This window comes from Desmodus rotundus, chromosome 10 (assembly GCF_022682495.2).
Source record: "Desmodus rotundus isolate HL8 chromosome 10, HLdesRot8A.1, whole genome shotgun sequence".
Taxonomy (NCBI): domain Eukaryota; kingdom Metazoa; phylum Chordata; class Mammalia; order Chiroptera; family Phyllostomidae; genus Desmodus; species Desmodus rotundus.
This window is the reverse complement of record NC_071396.1, coordinates 18,682,331-18,702,647: the sequence shown is the minus strand read 5'-3', so window position 1 is coordinate 18,702,647 and position 20,317 is coordinate 18,682,331. Positions and strand designations below refer to the sequence as shown.

The 20,317-nt window shown below is 40.9% G+C and overlaps 1 protein-coding gene across 5 annotated transcripts in view; it reads left to right on the top strand.

Annotated features, from left to right (window-relative positions):
- The window catches only part of MTR (5-methyltetrahydrofolate-homocysteine methyltransferase), a 93,858-nt gene that overhangs the window by 12,433 nt on the left and 61,108 nt on the right, over positions 1-20,317 (top strand). For 3 of the 5 annotated variants that reach the window (XM_024561653.3, XM_024561652.3, XM_024561654.3), the window contains 9 exons: positions 1,090-1,182; positions 2,583-2,689; positions 8,417-8,476; positions 9,192-9,286; positions 11,610-11,710; positions 12,882-12,943; positions 14,176-14,243; positions 16,403-16,482; positions 19,679-19,791. In XM_024561653.3, the coding sequence (XP_024417421.2) occupies positions 1,090-1,182; positions 2,583-2,689; positions 8,417-8,476; positions 9,192-9,286; positions 11,610-11,710; positions 12,882-12,943; positions 14,176-14,243; positions 16,403-16,482; positions 19,679-19,791 (779 nt within the window). The remainder of the gene's footprint in view (positions 1-1,089; positions 1,183-2,582; positions 2,690-8,416; positions 8,477-9,191; positions 9,287-11,609; positions 11,711-12,881; positions 12,944-14,175; positions 14,244-16,402; positions 16,483-19,678; positions 19,792-20,317) is intronic. The other 2 variants (XM_045196541.3, XM_045196542.2) reach the window with 2 other exon arrangements.

Here is a 20,317-nt window from a genome sequence, read left to right as displayed (position 1 = left end):
GTTGGCTTGTCTAGGTAAAGAGATACTGTCTTTGGAACATTTTCCACTTTGTACCACTAAAGTCCTTGAAGGCTCTGTGTAGGACACAGAAGAGTTTGTCAGTAGATTCAGTCTTGCAGGAGCTTGAAAAGTGGCTCCCCAAAATAACTAACCTCCTGGCTGGCTGCCGCAAGAACACTTGGGAAGCAGCTGGTAGGGAGGCTTTGAGGGACAGAAAGGAGTAGAAGAAATATGTGGAGTTCTTTAAGATTTAAAAATGTGAAGTTACTGCCAACAGGAAAGATGAAAGAAAATTGTTAGGAAGTTAGACATGGCATACTAATGAATGAAGACGGATCAACTTATAGGAACTCTGTCTCTGCCCTGGCTGGTGTGGCTCAGTAGATTGAGTGCTGGCCTTGAACAGAAAGGAACACTGTTTCTGAGAGATAATGTTTAAATCCATGGAGATGTGTAGACTGTTACCCCAATAGAGTTGCAGGTCAGAGGATGTTCAGCCAACAAAAGCTGGGAAAGAGAAGGACATTTTTCTTATTTCCGCATTATTGTTCAGCTTTGGAGAAGATAAGGAATATTTGGGCCTGTAACCTGTTGAATGCCACTGTAAGGAGCTTTTGCAGAACCCACGTTAAGTTCAGGACCTTCAAGAACAGGGAGAGAGAGAATTCGTCCAAACGTGGCTATGGTGATAGAAAAGAATTACTTACGGAAACACTTGGAAGCCAGACATGTGAGAATTCAGAGCTTTTGGGATTGGCTTGGTGATAATATGTGCACATGCCCTATATTTCGTCATTTCTCCAGTGGGATCTAGACAGCCCTATGATCAAACATGTATTACAGTAAAATCTATAAACTGTCCCTCTAAGTGGGAGAAAGACTATAAATAAGCTCTTGTTAGTTCAGGAGAGGTTACGTTTTGTGGTCAAATGAAATAACAAAAAAGTTTGCACTTTAACACCTTTTGGATATCAGAGTTTTGGACAAAAGATTAGAGACCTATGTCCTAGGGAAATCTTGTACCTTATTGATTCACAACAAAACCCTCGAGCTATTCAGAGATTTTACACTTGCTTTTCTTTCCCAAAGGGATTAAGAGGTTTGTGGCAGGAGCTCTGGGTCCAACTAATAAGACACTCTCTGTGTCCCCATCTGTGGAAAGACCAGATTACAGGAACATCAGTGAGTATTCGTCACATAAAATCATTGATCTTGAGCAAGTGCTACTATGTTTTAGTAATCCCTAAGTCCGTACAATGGACCGATAACAGGATCTGTCTCAGGGTTATTGTGACATAATCCACGTAAGGGCTCACAACATTCCGTGGAATGTAGAATACATCTAAAAAAAGTTAGCTTTTTGTTTTGTTTTGTTTTTTTGAGCTTGCTTGCAAATGTACATGGTGTTGTATTAGTTCTTTTTTTATCAATCAAAATAAAGCTTTAAACTGACAAGTTGAGAAGTTATAGGCACCAGGCCTTGGTGTATTAGAAAATCACACATTAGAACTCCATTTTATTTATCATAAAGCAGTCCAAACTATATAAATATGCTAGTGTTATAAAAATTATAAACTATTATATATAAGCATATTTGCATTGAGATTTTACCAAAAAACCCTAAAAATCTAGGTCAATTTCTTAAGCATCAGACTATAAAAGCAATTCAACTTTCAGAGCTGAATGGCAATGATATTATGTATGGTAATGGATTTTGCATAGGTGGCAAGTTCAGGAAACTGATTTGCAGGGTTTTGGTCACAGAACTTCCCATGCAGTGATTTCCACACTTTGTCCCCACATTGCTCATTCTGATGCTCCCGTGGTCTAGGCATGACAGTGAGGTCGTGACTCTCCCTGATTCTGCGCCGTGTAAGATGAGGCTCACTTAACGTGCTCTTCAGGCTTCTCTGCTGAGAATCTGAGCATTTTCTTTTTTGGTTGAAAAGTGACATGGGGAGAGGGACGATCCCTCAGATGGAAATAGACAACTCAGCATGTTTCTAACAAAAATTTTACCTAGCAGTGACTGAACACTTTTCTTTGAGACAGAAATTGCCCACCAGGCAGGTTTTTTCTCTGGCAGGGTTGGTGTCAGAGGGCAGGAGCCAAATCCACAGGACTGAGCCTTTTACCCTGGAGAGTGAGAGGATGTGACTCACCCTGTGGTGAGTCCAAGTCAGTGTGACACGTTTCTGTAGTTCCTCCTCATACTCATCCCTGTGAATTGATTAAAACTGTCCCTGGAAAGGATGGTCTGTCCTAAAGATATCTATAGTCGGTACAGGGCTCAGGAAATCCAGAGCTTCCCATTCACTCGCTCTGCCTCGCCCACACATGGGAAGTGCAGGCTTCGTGCAGGTGTTTGGGGGCGACTGTGTTCAGTTACTGGTTTAACTTCCATCTTTATTCCACTGCCATGTTTCTGTATTTGGTTTCTTAACAGAAGGTGGCGTTGCCCTTAAATTACACACTATAAACTAGCAGCATGTAGTTCGCAGGTGCCAGGCCTGACTCAGTGTGTCCTGGCCATTCAGAGGATCTTGATGACCGATGTACTGGACGGGGTTTATTTTTTGCAGCTTTTGACGAGCTCGTTGATGCGTACAAAGAGCAGGCCCAAGGGCTTCTAGACGGTGGGGTGGATATCTTACTCATTGAAACTGTTTTTGATACTGCCAATGCCAAGGTGAGTTAAGGGAGGAAAAGGGGCAGGGCTGGGGTTGGGGAGTTGTGGTGAGTCCCCTCTGTGGTGAGGAGACTACAGGAGCCATTATTGAAGTTAAATGAAAGTCCTCAGTTTTATTTTATTCTTGACTATTAACTGAAGCCAGTAGAACAGAAAAAAAAACTTCAAAAGGTTATCTTTTAACTTTTAGAGAAGGTTTTTTAAAAAAATTATGAAAGTATCATAATTTTATCATTTCTTCATGTATAGATAGTGTATGTACATATAACCTAGGTTATGTAATAAATGTACACACGTGGTTATAAATTCAAAGGGTTATACATAAATGTATGCAGTGAAAAGTGTTATCCTTCCAACTCCTGTTCCCTGGGGACAACTACTATCACACTATGGAAGCCCTGATGGGGATTCTGTGCAGGTCTCAAGCACAGGGTGTGTGTGTGTGTGTGTGTGTGTGTGTTAGTACAAAGGCATATAATTGTATGGAGTAAAAAGGAACGGTCCTTATACACGTGTTTTTTATTTGTTTGCTTTTTAATTTTCAGTTACAGTTGACATACGTTATTAGTTTCAGGTATACAACACAACACAGTGATTAGATATTCATATAACTTTCAAAGGGATCCCTTTGATAAATCTTGGACCCACCTGGCACCATACGTGGTTATTACAGTATTATTGACTATAAACCTTATGCTGCACTTTACGTCCCTGTGACTGTTTTATAACTGCCAATTGGTACTTTAATCCCTTCACCTTCTCCACTTAGCCCCACAACTCTTTTCCATCTGGTAACCAGCAATTTATACATACAATTTTTTGTACAGTGTATCTAAAGAATAAATTTCTGCAAGTAAAATTGCCAGGTCAGAGGGTTTGTTCGTTGTTAATTCTGATCTTTAGTGTCAAATCAGCCTCCTTCGATATGTGCTCGTTCAAACCCCCATTAGCAGCCAGTGCACAGCATGCTGGTGTTCTCACGCCTTGCTGACACCACCTAGTGTTACACTTTTTGATGTTTTCCAATTTGATAGGTGAAAAATGCTTCCTCACTGCAGTTTCATTTGTATTGTTCTGACTATAAGTGAAATTAGAGCATCTTTAGTTTTAATCTTCACCTGAGGATATAATTTTTGATTTTAGAGAGAAAGGAAGGAGGGAGAGAGGGGGAGAGGCGGAGGCGGGGGAGAGGGAGGGAGGGAGGGGGAGAGAGAGAGAGAGAGAGAAACATCAATGTATGAGAGAAACATCGATTGGTTGCCTTTCGTACGTGTCCCAGCTGGCGATCGAACCCACAACATAGGTATGTGCACTGACCAGGGATTGAACCTGCAACCTTTTTTTGGTGTATGGGACAACACTCCAACAAACTCAGCCACCTGACCCGGGCAGATAAAGCATTTTTTTAAAGTTTTACAACCATTTATATTTTCTCTCCTGAGATTTGTGTCCTGTGCTTTATTTCTGTTAGACTTCTGGTCTTTTTTTTTTTTTTTTTTTTTTTTTTTGAGTCTTTTCCTAAGGAAACCATCCCTATCAGTGATGAGCAAATATTGTCTCCAGTTTGGTGTTTGACTTTTGACTTCATATGTGGTGGTGATGGTGATACAGTTGTGGTGTTTTTTCTTTGATTTAGTTCTTAAATGGTACAAGAAGATTTTAATTTTGTATGGTTTGGTTTATAGATTCTGGGTTTTCTGGTGGCGGGGAATTATATTTGCAACAGCACTTGCCATTCTTATGATAAGGATAAAAAATGGTCTCTTTTTATCCCTAGTGCTTTACATTTCATCAAATGTTTAATTGTTATGAAATAAGACCGCAGATTCAGAATTTTTTTATGATGACTATTTTGTAACTATGAATTTATGCTTTTTTAAAAAAAGATTTTTATTTATTTATTTTTAGAGAGAGGGGAAGGGAAGGAGAAAAAGATGGAGAGAAACATGTGCAAGAACAATTGGCTTCCTCTCACACATCCCCACCTAGGGACCTGGTCCACAGCCCACCCATGTGCCCTGACAGGAATTGAACCTGTGACCTTCCACTGAACCACACCAGACAGGGCTATTTTGTTTGTTAGATTCTACATATAAGTGAAATCATTTGTCATTTGCATTTCCCTGTCTGACTTATTTCACCCTCTAAGTCCATCCTGTTTTTACACATGGCTCGATTTCATTTTTTTTTTATGGCTGAGTCATATTCCGTTGCATATCTGCACCGCTTGTTCTTTATCCATCCATCGGCTGATAGACAATTAGGTTGCTTCCATATCTCTGCGATTGTGAGTCATGCTGCAGTGAACAAATGGATGCATATGTCTTTTCAATTTAGTGTTGGGCCCTTTAGAAAATACCCAAAAGTAGAATTTCTGGATCCTTCTTTGTCTCTTGTTATAGCCTTTGTTTTAAAGTCTATTTTGTCTGGTGTAAGTGTTGCTACTGCAGCTTTTATTTTTTTTTCATTTGTATTTTCGTGAAATGCCTTTTTCCATCCCTTTACTTTCAGTCTGTGTGTGTCTTTCAAACGGAAGTGAGTCTCCTGTAGACAGCATATGGAAGGGTCTTGTTTTGTTATTTGTTTATCTACTATGTGTCTTTTGACTCGAGCATTTAATCCATTTGCATTTAAAGGAATTGTTGGTAGATATATTGTTATTGCCATTTTATTCATACTTTATTTTTTTCACATTAATTTTTTAAAAATAAGATTTGTTTGTTTATTTGTTTTTAGACAGAGAGAAAGGGAGGGAGAAAGAGAGGGAGAGAAATGTCAATGCGTGGTTGCCTCTTGTGTGCCCCTACTTGGGACCTGGTCTGCAACCCAGGCATGTGCCCTGACTGGGAATTGAACCTGCGAACTTTTGGTTCACGGACCGGCACTCAGCCCACTAAGACACACCAGCCAGGGCTTCACATTGATTCTTAATTCTTTGCTTTTCTCTTTTCTCTTTCTGGTACCCCCATGATGCAAATGTTAGTATGAATGCTGTTGTCTCAGAAGCTCCTTATGTTATCCTCAATTTTTTGGATTCTTTTTTCTTTTTGCTGTTCTGATTGGGTATTTTCTGCTTTCACATCTTCCAGATTGCTGATTTGATCCTCTGTTTCATCTACTCCACTGTTGATTACCTGTAATGTATTCTTCCTTTCAGTTATTGTATTCTTCAATTCTGACTAGTTCTCTTTATGTTTTCTAGGTCAGCTTTTATGTTTCCTATCTCTTTGTTGAAGTTCTCGCAAAGTTCATCTGCTCTTCCCCTAAGTTCATTGAGCATCCTTATAACTAGTGTTTTAAATTCTACATCTGGTGGATTGCTTGTCTCCATTTTGTTGTGTTCTGTCATTTGGTACATGTTTCTTTGTCTCCTCATCCTGGCTGCCTTCTTGTGTTTGTTTCTGTATATTAGGTAGAGCTGCTGTCTCCCAGTCCTGGTAGAGTGGTCCTATCTAGTAGGTGTCCCGTGGGGCCCAGTGGCACAGCCTCCCTGGTCACCTGAGCTAGGTGCTCCAGGTGCACCTCCCCTGTGGGCTGTGTGCACCCTCCTGCTGTAGTTGAGGCTTGATTGCTGTTGGACATCAGTGGAGGGGATTTACCCCCCAGGCCAGTTGGCTGTGAGGACTGGCTGTGGAGGATCTGCAGTGCAGGGCTGACCCCCCCACAGAGGAGGACCTCAGTGGGGCTTAAGTACCTGCTGACTCTACCCCTTGCATGTGTTGCATGTGGTGGTGGTTGGGCGGTGCTTTGGTGTGGTTTGAAGCTGTCCACCAAGCGCGCTGGCTCTGGATCTCCTGGGTGGTACAGGCCAAGGTCAACCGCCACCCAAAAGTTTTAGACTTTTTTTGTGCTAAAGTACTTGCATTCATAAACAATGAGGGGAGTGACTACCAGCAAGAAGCTGGATGACTATTCTGTCTCATGCTTAACATAGCATTTGCACAGCTTTCTCTATACACCTGTCTAGAAATTATTTGTGAATCTCCAGTAAACAGATGTTGTAATTTGAAAAGCAACTCAGGTATACATTTTGAAAATAAGAGCAGTAACAAATATAATAGGGGAACATACCTGAAGGGAGATCCAGAAATGAGAACCTAATCTCAACAATGTTGAAAAGATTCATAGTATTGTTTACATTAGAATAATGTGGTGTAGTAACGGGGCAAAGTATCACAGAGATATTTTGTTAGTGCAGTTTTTAGGTTTTAGAATGTGATATCACATTCTTTTGATTATTGAGGCACTGGTTTCCCTCATTATGTGTCTAGAATTTATTTTGGAGTAAGAAGTAGGATAGAGATCTAATGACCTAGCTACCTTTTTTCTCTAAGGTTACCTAGTTTTCCTAACACCATCTATTAGACATAGTTTTACTTTATTTTATTTTTTGTTTGTTTATTTTTTAGAGAGAGGAGAAGGAAGAGAGAAAGGGAGAGATACATCAATATGTGGTTGCCTCTTGTGCACCCCCTACTGGGGACCTGGCTCGCAACCTAGGCATGTGCCCTGGCTGGGAATCGAACTGGCGACCCTTTGCTTTGCAGTCTGGTGCTCAATCCGCTGAGCTACACCAGCCAGGGCCCATTCTTTTATTTTCTGATGAGAGGAATCATGTAGAACATCACCCACATCATCTAAATTCAGGGGTGCATCTGGTCTAGTCTATTCTAATAATCTGTCTGCTGATGCCACTCTGCCCTGTTGTTATTTACAGGACAGCATTATGTCATGTTACGTAGCATTATAATTACAGTATGTCTGAGTAACTAGTAAGCTGGCAGGTTTTTCATTAAACTCCGCTTCTTTTTTTCCCACACCTTTCCTTGCTGTTCTTTCCATGTTTATTTCCTGTAAGATCTTGAGGATCATTTTGTCTGGTTCTAAAAAGAGAAATTCAGATATTTTTCCAGTGAGGAAAAAACCCCATCATCACAGTGAAGGTACGCATCAATTTTAGGTTGCATTCTGACTTAAGCAAATTAATTATGAAAATACGTACAACTTAGAGTCAAGAAATATAATGATGAAAAGAAAGAGAAGATGCCTGGAACTTAACAAAACATGCTCAGGGCACAGTAACGTGGGGTTTGTGTCTGTACACCCCGTTCTGAGCTCACACTGGTTCTGACATGGCACGTGGTGTTGGTTCCCTGACTACCACACGTATATGAGGGTGTGGAAGGCAGAGGCATTCCAACTTCAATTTTGGCTGCATGGCTCTTGTGGGCTCCTCCTCAGAGGAAATACTGGTTCCTAGGTGGACTTTCAGTCAGCGCTTGTTTTCCTTTAGCGTGACAGTGTGATCTTCAGATGGGTACTGTGTGGTGCGCGCGTTGTAGGGAGGACACATGTCTTCTTCCCAGAGAACACGACATGAGTCTTACCTGAACAGGTCTTAGCCCTGGTTGGTTGGATATCGTCCTGCAAAGTGAAAGGTTACCAGTTCTATCCCTGGTCAGGGCACATGCCTGGGTTGCGGGTTTGGTCCCAATCAGGGCACGTACGTGAAGCAGCTGATCGTTGTTTGTCCCTTATATCGGTGTTTCTGTCTCTCTCTCTCTCTTTCTCCCTCCCTTCTCCTTTCTCTAGAAATAAATAAGTAAAATCTTTTTTTTTTAAAAAAGAGAGGTCTTACAAAAGTCAGGACTCAGATCAGCCAGTTAGACTGACCTTGGTCACAAGTCCCTTTGAGATAAAGCTGATGTTCTTTTTATTCCCTGACAGGCAGCCTTGTTTGCACTCCAGGACCTTTTTGAAGAGGCATATGCTCCCCGGCCTATCTTTGTAAGTTCTAAAATGTTGCTTTTTGTTTTTTATTAATGCTGTCATTTTGAGGGTAGGGGTTTTTTTTTCTGGCATAGAACTATTGATAGTAGTTTTCAAGAACCACCTACTTTAACTTTTTTTGTTCACCTCCCACCTACCACCACCTCTAGATGAAGAAAATGGATCTAGAAGTGGCTGGTGGAAGGCAAAGTCACCTGGTTGAATTGGGCTTCTGAAGCCAGAGGCTTAGGGACTCACTCTCCTTAAGGCCCAGGAGGGGTGGCCTTGCATGCTGACTATAAAGTGTCCAGCACTGAAGACAGCAGATTGTCAGTTTATTAACTCAATAGGCAGGCGCACTCGAGAGGCCTAAGGTTGCTTGGTGAAAATAAAATAGAATCAGAACTAGGGCTGCGTCACAGCAGGAGGCCAGGCTAACTGGAGGTGCATGCGAAAGCCTTCTCTAATGGGGCTGGATCTGAGAATCCAAAGCTATTCTGGTCATGGCTTTTGCCTCTGCGGCTTTCCCGTCTCCTTGCTTCTGTGGCTCACCAACCCCCATCCTCACTTGGCATTTTTCTGTTCAACTGTTGTAGAAAATGCTGCCTTTGAGCCCCACAGTTCTCTTCCCTGTATGAGAACAGAAAGTCAGCCTGCACGTTTTATTTTGTCTTTGTGACTGAACTCTTAATTTGAGTCTATGTTGTTGACTGAGTTTACTTTGTTAATTCAGATTTCAGGGACGATTGTCGATAAAAGTGGGCGCACGCTTTCTGGACAGACAGGAGAGGCATTTGTCATCAGTGTGTCTCATGCAGACCCACTCTGGTGAGTCAACATTCTTTCGACTCCATCCCTTTTGGGGGATCTTCCCTGATAACTGTAGAATATGACTTGAGAAGGGGTTACCTCTGCATATTTGCACTGTCCCACCTGCACAGGACGTTGGCTGTCCTGGGTATGCTTTTGGATGTTTCCCTAAGGGCAGTAGAAGACCCCTGCCTAAATGGGTCAGTTTGAGGGGCTGGGAGAGCTCTCCCCCCTCCTGGGCCAGCTGGATAGCTGACTTTTTGTCTGTAAGGGTTCCCCTTAGAGTTTAAGACTATGCTTGTTGGTTCTGTAATAAGATTTGAAAACTATCGTCAGCACTTACATTTTTGCCATGCTTTACAAAGTTTTCTCGGTCCCTATTTATGGAACCACCAGAAACAGTCTAGCTTGGGATAAGATGGGAATTTTAAAGCTCAGTATTTTTATCTTTAAAATTCACTTGACTTTTCCATTCTATTTTAACATATCTCCCCATGTTTTCTTATCAAAATGTGAATGAAATGGAAGCTCCAAGAGGATATGCTGTTTTTCTCTTGTGCCTTCTCCATAAACATGCTATGTGTTCTTTCTGCCTAGAAGCCGAGTTCACCGTCTCTGTGTCTCTTTCATTCTCTCTCTCTGTCTCTCTCTCTCTCTCTCTGTGTCTATCTTGGCTCCTTGTTAGCCTTGAAGACTCACCTCAAGAGTCCTGTTCAGTGAACCTGCCTTTTCGTACCAGCCCAGGCTGATGTTCCTCTCAGAGCACTGTTTAGTTTTATTATAGCCCTTGTCATAAAAAATAGCAGTAATGGACATCTATTGAGAGTTTGCTGTATGCCAGGCTTGGTTCTAAGTGCTTTATGAGAGTTATTTCTTTTAATTCTGCCAACAATACCTGGGGGTGGGTACTGCCTCATTTCAGTGACAAGGGAACTGAGACTCAGGGGTCGTGACTTGCTCAATATCAGTAAATAGGGGACGAGGAACAGGGGCATGCTCTTAGTCACTTTGTTGTACCACATTTCATCAGTTATGTGATTTTTTTTCTCAAATTTTTATGTTTATAATTTCAGGGAAGATCTTCCAGTTGATGTAGTGTGGTAACGGGATTTTGTGAAGGCTGCTGTAATGTAGGATGCATTATTATGCTGCCGGTCAGGCCTGGTAATTAAGAAAATAACTGCATTGAACTGGGTTGTGATTGGCTCCTTAACAACTTATGAGCTTTTTAAGAATAATTTCTTAATGATGTGTATTTCACTAGTGCTTGATAGAGTCCTTGGCACATGGTAGGGCTGTAGTAAACATTTAATAGAAAAACCAAAGATAGGAATGTGTAGGGGTCTCTGAAGACACACTTTATGTAGTTTATTTTATATTTTCTGTGTCTTCTCTCAAACGTTTTGAACATTCCTCCTTTCATTTTCTTTTTCTCTCCCCCACCACCTTGCACTTAAGAATCCTAGTAAAAGGAAAAAGTAAAATACAGGGTGGGGCAAAAGTAGGTTTACAGTTGTTTGTATGGAAAATAATACAATAATTAATAAATAATAAGTTGTAAGTATGTGAAACAGTGTAGTCATATTACTATTTATTAATTATTGTATTATTTTCCATATAAACAACTGTAAACCTACTTTTGCTCTGCCCTGTATAAAAAATAAGAGATGACAGAGTCCACTAGCTTCACAGTTAATTCCTGATTCCTGCAGGCCTCAGGGGCCCCCACGGACATGGGTTTTGGAGAGGTTTTAGGCCCTCCACTCTCCAGACAGAGCGGCTCTGCTTTGCTCTGTTTTATTTGAGTCAATTTCATCTGCTAAGCAGAGAGCCCCTGGGTTTCGTAGAGAAAGAAGGAAGCTTAACTTAGAAGAGGACAGATTTTGAGTCCCGGGTCACTTTGCAAGTCAGTTATGGAGCAAGGACCAAGTCTCGGTTGTCCAGCCTCCCAGAATGGCTTCCCCATGCTATTGATGCTCCTTCCACCCCCAAGATTTCCCTTTTTATTTCTCCCAAGTATTGTTTTCGAAGCAGATGTTTGTTAGCAGAGGTGGTTTGCAGGCGATTTTGTGTTACAATATGCCATTAACCAAACTGTGAACTTACTTCAGGAGTCACACTCATGGACAGGGTCCTTTAGCCTTAAGATATCTGAGGTTGGAGACGTGGACAGGAATGGTACTCAGTGCTGCAAGGTTTGACTGTAGCTTCATAAAAGTGCTTTGTCAGAAGATTTAGTATCTGTTTGGTTTTAGATATATTCTTCTATCAGAACTTTATATATGTATAAAGATTTTAAATAAAAGAGGATGCTCCTAATATCTTCCTTTTGTTTTTCCAGCATTGGATTAAACTGTGCTCTGGGTGCAGCAGAAATGAGACCTTTTATTGAAGCAATTGGAAAATGCACAACAGCCTTTGTCCTTTGCTATCCCAACGCAGGTGTGTATCTCGAGGGAGCTGCGCGTGGGTAAATCCAAATACACAGACACGGGTGGACAGGGTAGCAGATCTTGATGCCTTACTTCTGGCCACAGTGCTCGCCTACCATGTGGACAGTGGCCAAAGTGACGCGTGCAGAGAAGGTGGGGGGAGCCCTCTTCATTTCACTTTCTTCACAAAAAGTAGACAGAGGGCTTGTGTCTTGTTATTTTTTTCCTTTTGAAAAGTTAGGACTTCTAGTTTACTATATATAAAGATTATCAAGAGATTTGTGGATCATTCTCAAACTATCCAGTTAGATAGTGGTAATTCATTCTGGGTCGGCCAGATTTCCTGGTGAATGTTTTTGAGCACTGCTTAGCTACTGAGGGCTAAAAGTCATTTCCTAGCATTTTTTCCCCCAAGTCTATTTATTTTAACACATGATAAATTTTTATTTCCCATGTGGCATAAGGTAACTGGGAGGGTATAAAAAGTAAAACAGGGAATTGGGAAATTAGATACTAAAGTCTTGGCTTGGGAAAATTTACTTGAAAGGACACTGGTTGAGGTTGGTGTTAATTGTGTATCAGGTGGTCACTAGTTTGAAGGGTGAAGTACTCTCCCAACCCCACCCCAAGTAGCTGGGTAATGATGCATTTTCCTTGTGGGAAGCGGACAGGAGGGGGGGGTTCTGTCCCACATCGTAGTGATGCTTTTCTTTCAAATGGAAAAGAAATAGTGGATGTTGATATTCTTCTATGACTTCTTTTTTTGTGTCTCTATATACTGTGTTTAGTATTGACAATCATTATTTGTTTTTGCAAGTATGTGATTATAATACACATTAATTGATAAATATAAAATTTCCCAACTTTAGAGCCTAAAGCCATTACATATGCAGTCATACCTCGGTACTCGTTGGCTTCAGAACTTGTCAAACCCTGTACTTGTTGCATGCTGACAAGAAAAAATGTTGCAGCACTGGGCGCTTGCTCGGGACTTGTGTCACATGCTGGGACTTGTGTCACATGCTACGACTTGTGTGAGTTACGACGCTGCCCCACCAGAGAGCATACTTCATCACTCGTCACAAGTTCTGGCACAAATTAACGACGAGTACCGAGGTACCACTGTACTATGTCTGTCTGTTAAAATCATTTCCAGTGATGGTTGCAATGTGTTTTCTTAGGTCTTCCCAATACCTTCGGCGACTATGATGAAACTCCGCATATGATGGCCATGCACTTAAAGGTCAGGAGTCCTCTTTCACTTGGTTCTTAAGAGATAGAGAAATGAAATTTCAGATTTATAGGTTTAGACTATTTAGAAGCAAAATTTTTTCCTAAATGAATTCCAGTATGTATATAATGAATAGAAGTTCAGTTACTCTGATTTAAGATGGTGGAGGTAGAGGGAAAGGCTAGCTGTTGGCAGCCTTTTCCCCAGTTGGTACTGGTGGCTGTTGGAAAATTCCCAGTGAGGTCCAACTGAAACTAATCGAGACTTGGCTGTCCTACAGCCCTCTCATGTGGTGCCCCCAGGCCCCAGACTCCTTGTTTCCCATTGTCACCTCCCCCATTCTCCTTCTCCTAGTCACCTGCTGTCTATACTACCCGCCATCCCTCCTTACTACTAATCCCTGAGTCTTTTTTCCTCATCCCTTTAATGCGGAGCTTCTGGCTCACTGACATTCTCTCCTAAACTATTTCTGACTTACTCCTCATAATTTTAATGCCTTATATAGATGCTCTTTTCAGTGTTAAGACTTCTCAGTTGTTTGACTTCCTCTCTTGTCCTTCAGACTAGCCTGTGGTTGAACTCTGGGCCCACATGGAGTTGGTTATTGGAGCACTTGAAATGTGACTGAGGAACTGAATTTTTAATTCTTTAAAATTGTTAATTTAAATTTAAATAAAACTTTGTGTTATTTAAAAATGCATTATCCAGTTCATACTTATTCAGCTTAGCATATGGGCTGAAATCTTGATTATGACCAAATAAGCAATCAAAAATCTTATTATAATACATTTTATTGTTTTTAATGATTTTTAAAAAAGATTTTATTTATTTTTAGGAAGAGAGGAAGGGAGCGAGAAAGAGAGGGAGGGAAATGTTGGTGTGCAAGAGAAACATCAGTCCATTGCCTCTGGCACATCCCCAACTGGGGAACTGGCCTGCAGCTCAGGCGTGTGCCCTGACTGGGAATGGAACCAGCAAACTTTCGGTTTGCAGGATGACGCCCAACCCACTGAGCCTCACTGGTCAGGCTCTTATTTCATTTTAAGTGGTATAAAGGATTTCATAGTATCTGAACTGTTTGAACGTTATAGTGGGGACATTAAAAGATTTGTATATCAAGTGTGTTTAGCTCTCTTTTTAATATAAAATTATTCAGGAAACGTAGGATTTTTTTTTCTGCTGAATGGCTAGTGGTGAGTTAGAATTCAGGTGAACTACCTAGAACGTTCTTTTTCTAAATGCAGGACTTTGCCATGGATGGTTTGGTCAATATCATTGGTGGATGCTGTGGCACAACGCCAGATCATATCAGGTAATAATCGCTTCTCAATACTTCACCTTCTGTTAGGGGATGAATTATGTCCTCTCCAAATTCATAATATGAAGTCCTAACTCCAAGTCTTCCAAACGGGCTGTACACAGAGATGAGGACTTTAAAGAAGTAATAAGGTAAGAGGAAGTCATGTGAGGCGACCCTAATCCAGTCTGACTAGTGTCCTTATAAGAAGAGGAGGTAAGACACAGGCACACACAGAGGAAGGAGCCATGTGAAGGTACAGGGAGCAAAGAAGCCAAAGGGAGAGAGGCCTTAGAGGAGACCAGCCCTGTTGACATCTTGTTCTCGGACTTGTAGCCTCCAGAACTTTGAGAAATAAATTTCTGCTATTTAAGCAACTGTATTCAGTTTACAGTATTTCCTCATGGCAGCCCTAGCAACCTATGATACCTTTGTATTATAAAAATTCCAAAAATAAAATGAATGCTCATGTGCCTATCACATACTTTTCATAATTTTCAACATTTGCTATTCTTATTTAACTTATTCTCCACCTTTTCCCCCCTCAGACGAGTGATTTTCAAACTTTTTCATCACCTGGCACACAAACTAATTACTAGAATTCTGTGGCACACCAAAAAAATATACTTTTGGCTGATCTGACAAAAAAAATAGGTATAGTTTTGATTCATTCACACTGGAAGACTGTTGTTGCGTTGGCTGTTGTCATTTTTTATTTGACAGTCTACGGGAAAAGATGTCAGTGCTTTGGACTAAACAGTCAGGTAGTGCAGGTTGTAAGCATTCCTGCAGCGCGCCAGTGTGCCTGCTTGGCACACGGGTTGGAAATCGCTGCCCTGGACTATTGTAAAGCAAATCCCCGGTATAATAATATTCTGTCCGAAAGTACCCGACCAATGTATGAAGGCTCAACAAGGGACAGCTCCTGGTTCTCGTGGGCTTGTGACATGCCTCCATCAGATTCATGAAGGAAAAGACAGTAAGACCACACATACCTTGAGGTCAGGAGAAGTGTCTCTACCTGCCCAATGCACAGTTGTCACTTAGTCCAGGTTGGCAACTGAGGCAGGAGGAAGGGAATGTGAAACTGCAGCTGGTGAAGTTGCTAAGTCCTTGCAATTTTGAGAGAATTGGAATCCTGTAGAATAGAACACACTTATGACTGTGTGTTTGGTTTTTCCCTAGAGGGACTGGTGGTCGTATTTTGAGCCAGTTATCTCACTGTTGGGAGTCTGTTTTCTTGTGTATGATACGTTCCCTGTGTTGAGTTACCTACTATTTCACTGATTTGTTGACTTCTGTGATACATTCTCTTGAGTCTATCTCATTTTTTAAACATCTTTTAAATAGTCTCTGAAAGCTATCAATAGTTGAATATAGCTTATCTTTGGATCTCTTTATCTTTAAGGTTGTCCCTTTTTAAAAACAGTTGTTTTAAAACTAAGTGTGTGTTAATATTAATATACACATATATATATCTCCTCGTCTGTCAGTTTTATCTGTGCATGTGTGTGTACATCTGTGTATATTATAATATAGTATATAAATAACCAGATTTTTCCAGGTCGATCAAAGACATAATCCATTAAAGCTGATAAGGTTAGAGAGAGTATGAATAATTTAAACACATGTTTTAGGAGTAATTATTTTGAAGCTTTAGAGATGTATTTCTGTGTATCCTCCCTGCTCTGTGCATACTATGATTAGAAAAAACATCTAAAAGATTTAATTTCCTTCACTCCTGGCATCTTCTCCCTTGTTTGTGCCTCCTTCTCAATTATGAAGTCTTTTTTCTTTGAAACTACTTGAGTGAGCAGCAAGGACGTATCTCGTGTGAATTTGATGAAGTAAAGGGCATCTGTGGGTCTGGAACAGGAGGAGGAGATGTGCTATTTGTGTTTATGCAAACTGTTCCCCATCTCTAGGTTCACATGGCAGAGTGCAGAAACTGGTTCACTCACGCATAGCAGAGCGGGCAGGTGCAGAAAAGCTAGGTTTAGGGATTCGTTTTCTGCAGTACTGAGAAAACTGGGAGGTGTAATTATGGCTGCACATTTGGAACTAGGTATATAATTATGTGCATAATTGTCTTAGACTTAATTTCATAGCTGGAAATTAGTTTAATTTTATTTTATTCAGAATTAATGGATATACTGTTTTCTCTTTTAACTCAGGGAAATTGCTAAAGTTGTGAAAAACTCCAAGCCTCGAGTTCCACCTGCCACTGTTTATGAAGGGCATATGTTGTTGTCTGGTAAGTCATCAATGCATGGTTTGTAGGATTTCAGGAACCATTTGCAGATTAATTTGCAGTATGTTTTTCTTAAGTGGTAGTGATGTCTGTGCCAACCACTTATTTACTACATCAAAGAAGAGTATGTATTGGCATGTAAGTGAATTATAGTGAAAAGTTCTTTGTTTTTCTAGGGGTGACATTAACTTCCAGGGAAATGGGAATGAAGGCAGGCGATTTGCCCAGGTGCCCTTGGTTAGAATTAGCGCTCACATGGTCCATTTCTAAATGAGCACCACTTTGAAAACATACCCTTGTCCATAGCCTAACAGTCCTCATCATCAGATTTGCTACTACCCCAGATTTTGCCGTGTATAATGCAATCCCACGTATAATGCACACCCACGTTTTTGTGCACATTATACACGGGATTATTATACCCATGGTATGTAATCATTGCACCCATGTATAATACACACCCTTATTTTTCCCTCAAAAATTTGGGCAAAGAGTGCACATTATACATGACAACACATGGTAGTTACGGAAAATTTCAAACTGCCAAGGTTATGTTTTATAACAACCACAGCCACTTCCTAGAAAATTTTGTTTGTTTCTAAACTATTATCATGGTCTCACATTTGTCACGTGTTCAAGACTTTACAAAGAGTTCTGGTGTTTATTTTTCTATTTTTCCCTCAGCAATCCTATGAGGTAGGCAGCCTCCCTTTTCAGAATGAGTTTTGATGTTCACTTAAGGAACACTGGTAAAATAGTTCATTATGCCAACTATTAGAAAATAACTTTAAATTTTCCCCACAATACTTTAATGACATATTCTTAGATGGTATTTTTAAGCAAAATATACATATATATACATATATATGTGTGTGTGTGTATATATATATATATATATACATATACACATATATATATAAAAATAGATTCTTAGAGAACCTGAAGATGGTATACGTGGGGAATTATGCACCCTGATAATGTAGATTTAACATTTCTCTACATTGAGATAGTTTTATTCTTTATGTTCTTCAAAGAAGAGTGAAATGAAAGACGAGTGCCAGCAGTAGTAACATCTACTTGCTCAGAACGCGCTGCCCAGGAAGAGTCCCAGTGCGCGCTTTGAGGCTGGGTTCACACCAGGCCTTCTCAGGCTGCCCTGTTTCCTCCTTATGCTCCAAAGACAGGGCAAGGTTCGAGGAGGAGGGCTTTATGGTACCCCCAAGTGGCTTTTGTCAGAGAGAGGTACGGTAGTGTAGTTCATTTCACCCTTAGATTTTACAGCTATTAATTGACTTTACCCAACTAGTAACAGTTAAATTTCTCAGCCTTTTCCAAAGTTGAAACAGGAAGAGAACCATTTAGATACGATTTTTTAAAGAATTCGTATGTAAGAATGAAAGAACCCTTTTTCCTAATTTGAATTTTTTATGCTATCTCTAAATTGGTTTAAAAATCATCTTTAATTAGATCTTTTAAAGATTTTATTGATTTATTTTTAGAGAGAGGGGAAGGGAGAAAGAGAGGGAAAGAAACGTTGATTGGTTGCCTCTTGTACGAGTCCCTTTTGGGATCAAACTGGGGACCTTTTGCTTTGCAGGATGACGCCCAACCAACTGAGCCACACCGGTCAGGGCCTTTAGTTAGATTTTGAAAGGGCCTTTAGTTAGATTTTGAAAGAATGACATCAAACATACTCTTTTAAATTGTTCTTTTATACATTGCATACTTGTGGAAAATGTAGTTTTTAACTCAGCAACTTTGCATTCATAGTATATCAGAAGTGCTCTGTACAGAATGCTTTTGGAGCAGTGATGCAGTGTCTCTTCAGCACTTAAATGCACTGTCCCTGCTTGCCTGTCCCGTGGGCCTCAGGACCTGCCTAGGGGTCAGGGATACCTTGAGGCTGGCAGGACTGGTGGGGGGGGGGGTGAGGCTGTAAGGGTCATGTCAAACCTGTAAGCATTTTTATGAGTTTATTTGAGCCAAACTGGGAAGCAGCATCTCAGTGGATTGAGATTATGCTCCAGAGAATGGCAGTTTTGCACCTTATTTTACATTACAATCAAAGGAGCAGGCATAAGGAGGGTTCCATCAAATCCTTGGTGATAGATTAGGGAGACGGGAGAAAGTGAAGCAGATAAAGAGTAAAATGAAGAGACAAATACTTCTTTTACGTTGGTGGGTCTAGGGTAGTTACAATTAATATTTATAGCACATAGGAATGCTATGTGGGGGAACAGGAAAACAGCAAGGGGTTCCAGTGGTCTTGCGCTCCGGTGAGAGACTGTGCTCTGAGAGGTCTGGAAACAGGGATTACTCAGACATTCCAAAGGTGCGTTATCACAGATGCAGAAAGACAATAGATAGGGTCAGTTAAGGTAAAGATTGACTTTTGTCAGGAAAGATACCGTCCTAGGACTTGACTGCCTGCAATGACTTGCTTTTGGTTAAGAAGTTTTAATTTTCAGCCCATCCTATGTGGTTACTTTTGGTCTCTGAGTTTGTTAGGGTGCCATACAGGCCTCCCCTGAGCTTGTCAGGTTACTATGTAGCTCCTTTTGTGTCCACAGTTATTACCATGGGAAAGTGAAATCACAAGCCCAAAGTGGGAAGAAATGGTCTCCCCAGTTGGTGAACACATACCCATCTGTATTCTTTATTCTCCTCTACTTTGTCTCTTCCTCAACCAGTGCTTTGGCAAAGGACTCAAAAGCCATTTTCTTTTATTAACAGTATCTATAATTGCTGATGCTAATTTTATGTTTGTTAATGTATCTAGTCTCATTTTTACAGTAACATTATAGGACAGATACTTTCACTGTCTATTTTGTCAGCTCAGAGGCTGTGAGAAGTCGCCAAGTTCACTGAGATGGCTGGGAAGGGCTTGAACCCGAGGCTCGCTGTCCCCAGAGCCTGCCAGTAACCACCCAGCGAGATTCCCTCTCCTGACACGTTAAATATAATGCATAGAACAAAGCAGTTAAAGGCCTTTTCTGTAGTGATACTTTGTGTTGCATGTTGTTTTCAATTTCCTTAGGGAAGAAGACGCTGGTCCTACTTCCACATCACATCTCCTGTCTCGTCAGATGGGCTGTGGCACAGAAATGTCTTCACTTGCTTAGGAAAACATTTGCATTCCATCTGTCTCATGTCACCATATGCATTTTCAGAAGTTTTTCAAAGTGCTTCTCCTTTTAAGGTCTAGAGCCCTTCAGGATTGGACCCTACACCAACTTTGTTAACATTGGAGAACGCTGTAACGTGGCAGGATCCCGGAAGTTTGCTAAACTCGTCATGGCAGGAGCCTATGAAGTGAGCATCTCAACATGACCCTTGAGGCATCTGCCATTTTTTTTTTGCTAGATAGCGTGTAAACGAAGCAGCTCTTTGACAGCTTCTGGTCGGTTATTAGTAGAGCTGCTGGCAGGTGTGAGGAGGACTGTGACACGTGTTTGCTGCGGGCTGGGCTGGAGGAAGGGTGCAGCTTCGCCAAATTTGAGCGCTCTTGTCATTGTTTGTCAAAGAGTGCTGCATTTGGGCTAGGAAGTGGGGTGAGATGGGAGGGGTCTGGGGTCTAGCTCTTTCTGTTCATTGTGAAGTCAGTTTTAAAATTTGAGAATGCTCTTCATTTTGGCTTCTCACAAGTCCTTCCAAGGAAGGGGAAAGCCAAGAAAATTTCAAGTCCTTATGACCACATGAAGCAGTGACTAATGTATTGATTCTGTTAGGTGTAGGCCTACATAAATATGCAAACGCAAAAGAAAGAACAGGCCCTTTTTTTGGGAAGTTCACATGATCATTTAGCGAGAGTATTTCTAAGCTTGATCCTTCTGTGGAT